Source organism: Frankliniella occidentalis, unplaced genomic scaffold (assembly GCF_000697945.3).
Source record: "Frankliniella occidentalis isolate FOCC.00 unplaced genomic scaffold, Focc_3.1 Scaffold63, whole genome shotgun sequence".
Classification (NCBI taxonomy): Eukaryota; Metazoa; Arthropoda; class Insecta; order Thysanoptera; family Thripidae; genus Frankliniella; species Frankliniella occidentalis.
Window position 1 is genome coordinate 74944 of NW_026267193.1, and position 2416 is coordinate 77359.

The 2416-nt window shown below is 59.1% G+C and overlaps 2 protein-coding genes across 2 annotated transcripts in view; one reads left to right on the forward strand and one right to left on the reverse strand.

The window, feature by feature from the left end:
• The window catches only part of LOC113202207 (probable G-protein coupled receptor 158), a 121900-nt gene that overhangs the window by 27907 nt on the left and 91577 nt on the right, over positions 1–2416 (forward strand). Inside the window, exon 3 of the mRNA XM_052268042.1 lies at positions 518–869. Within this exon, the coding sequence (XP_052124002.1) occupies positions 518–869 (352 nt within the window). The remainder of the gene's footprint in view (positions 1–517; positions 870–2416) is intronic.
• Positions 1–2416, reverse strand: part of LOC127749529 (zinc finger protein ZIC 5-like) — a 137903-nt gene that overhangs the window by 26996 nt on the left and 108491 nt on the right. The gene's annotated exons all lie outside the window — the stretch shown is intronic.

Consider the following 2416-nt stretch of genomic DNA (forward strand, 5'->3'; position numbering starts at 1 on the left):
AGGCCTAGGCCGAGCCCCTAGGCCGAGCCCCACCCCCGCGCTCCCCCCGACAACAAAAAATAAAATCTGTCTCATCGAATCGCCAACTCATCAACCCTGATGCCTGGCGCCTGGCCCCTCTTCTTCTTCTCCCCACCTTTCTTCTCCACTACCCCCCCTAGAGAGCCTACAGCCCTTTTGGAGAGAGGCGAACGGAGGACCAAAAGTGAAACTCACACACGAGCGGGGCAGAGCGGGGCGGAACCGGGACCAGGCGGAGGCCGGGTGTTGAAATGAATGAAGGCATCGTTTCTGTTTGACTTTGGAGAAAGGTGAGAGCCGGATCTTCCTGTTTGACTGCCCCCCACCCACTCCAAATATTATTAAGCACCCATACCATTATCCCCTGCCGCCTTCCTCCCTTTTTGTGCCAAATAAAAAATAGGACATAGGGGATGTGATGAGGAAGGTTTTCGCTCCCGGAAATGTAGACATGAAATTCAGGTCAAAACTAATTCTATGAAACTGATGTTTCCAGGAGCGCTTCCGCGTGGAGGCGGACGTGGCCGTGAACCGCGCCAACATGCTCACCCGCCTGTGGAAGTACGCGGGCGCAGAGGTGCTGCACTCGGAGTACCTGCTGCACGCCGCCGTGTTCGCCATGGTCGAGTTCGACGACGACATCTTCGCGGCGGGCAACTGCTACGACGCCTACCAGTACAAGGACTACGAGCTCTTCTGCCCGTTCGCCTACCGCCTCCCGGACGGGCCCATCCTCGTCAAGGACCTCGCCGTCGAGTACAAGTACCTGGGCAACTCGTCCGAGTGGTTCTACATCGCGAGGAAGAACGCGGAGCGCGTCATCCACAACTACAACCAGTTCAGCAGAGGTGAGTGCGGAGCCCGACCCCAATCCGTCCGACCTCTCTCGCACCAGGTGGGGCCCCATTGCGAGGCCCGGAGGGCCCGGCGAGGCGTGCTCGGGCGTGCCGGGCGGAGCAGGGCTCGCAGCGAGACGGGCGAGGGTTGCGAAGCCCTCGGGGAGCCAAAGAGTTGGAAGGCTGGCCAAGTTTAATGAGACAAACTGGATTGATTAGGGATCGGTTAGGGATTAAGGGGGGGGGGAGGCTTTCCCACTAGACTGTCCAGTGATGTGAGGAGGCTGGGGATGATAGGGGGATGGAGGGGGTGGAGGCGGGAGGGGCAGCGTCTGGAGGAAAAAGCGGTCATCGGCCTACGCCTTCGTGGCGCTCTGCCAAAACAACACAGAACTCGCTGAAATGTTTGGTTAGAACGACTCTACACGCGGGTATAAAATTCGCGAGAAACAGAGTACAATACTTACAACACGAGTGTTTTCTCCTTTTTTTTAGTACGATTTCAACAAAGGTTTTCATCCCCTCGACGCGACGTAGTAGGGCGACCGATAACATTTGACACTGTAGTTGTTTTTCGCGCGGACAACGCCACATATGCAGCCCCCCCGCTACGGCGCTACGGCTCCGTGGGGAGCGAATAAACTCGCGAGCGCAAGCAGCACTCTGCGCCGCGGCACGACGTTGTTCGGAGGCCCCCCCTCGGAGGACCGCGTCGTCCGCGTCCGTCACAGCGGTCCACTCGTAAGGCCGTTTCGGACGCACCCGCAGCTATGCGGCGGGACACGGAACGACGGGGGTCGGAGAGCGAGGAGAGAGGGAGAGGGAGAGGGAGAGAGGGAGAGAGAGAGAGGGGGAAGCCGCATCCACTTCACTTGAAAATTAATGAAGGGTGTTAAAAGTTGTGACACTCGAGGCATTGTGAGAGTAATGAAGGGCACGGCCTGGCGCTCGTGTCGTCGTGTCGCCCCGCCCACCACCGCGGCTCCAAACGCGTAACGAAGAGGCAGTAACGCGCACGAGTGACGCACGAGTGACGCACGAGTGACGCACGAGTGACGCACGAGTAACGCAAGAGTAACAGAGAGCAACACAGAGTAACACAGAGTGACACAGAGTAACGCAGGGTAACGCACGAGTAACGCACAACAGGGAGTGTCAGAGTAATAAAGGGTACGACCTGGCTCGTGTCGTGTCGCCTTGACCCCGACTCTAAACGCGTAACGAAAAGGTGGTAACGCACGAGTAACGCACTTGCGAGCAAAGCAGCAGTGCGTTGTGACACGGCGCGGGCGGCCTGTGGATGGGATTTGCGAGCAGCCAGCAAAAAGTTTTGGTTCGTTTGCGTTTGCTGAGAAGGAGAGGGGGGAATAAGGGTGGCGAAGCGGAGTATGTTCGGGAGCAGGGTGAAGCTCTCGGACTCGGCCTCCGGCCCCGGCCACGCCACGACGGCGAGCGGTCCGCGCGGACTCAGAAACGCGCGCCCGCTCGGTCGGCGGGCGCAGGGAAGCTGTTTTTGCCACCTAATTTCGGCTTAGTGTCGGTCGCCAGCTCCCCCCCCC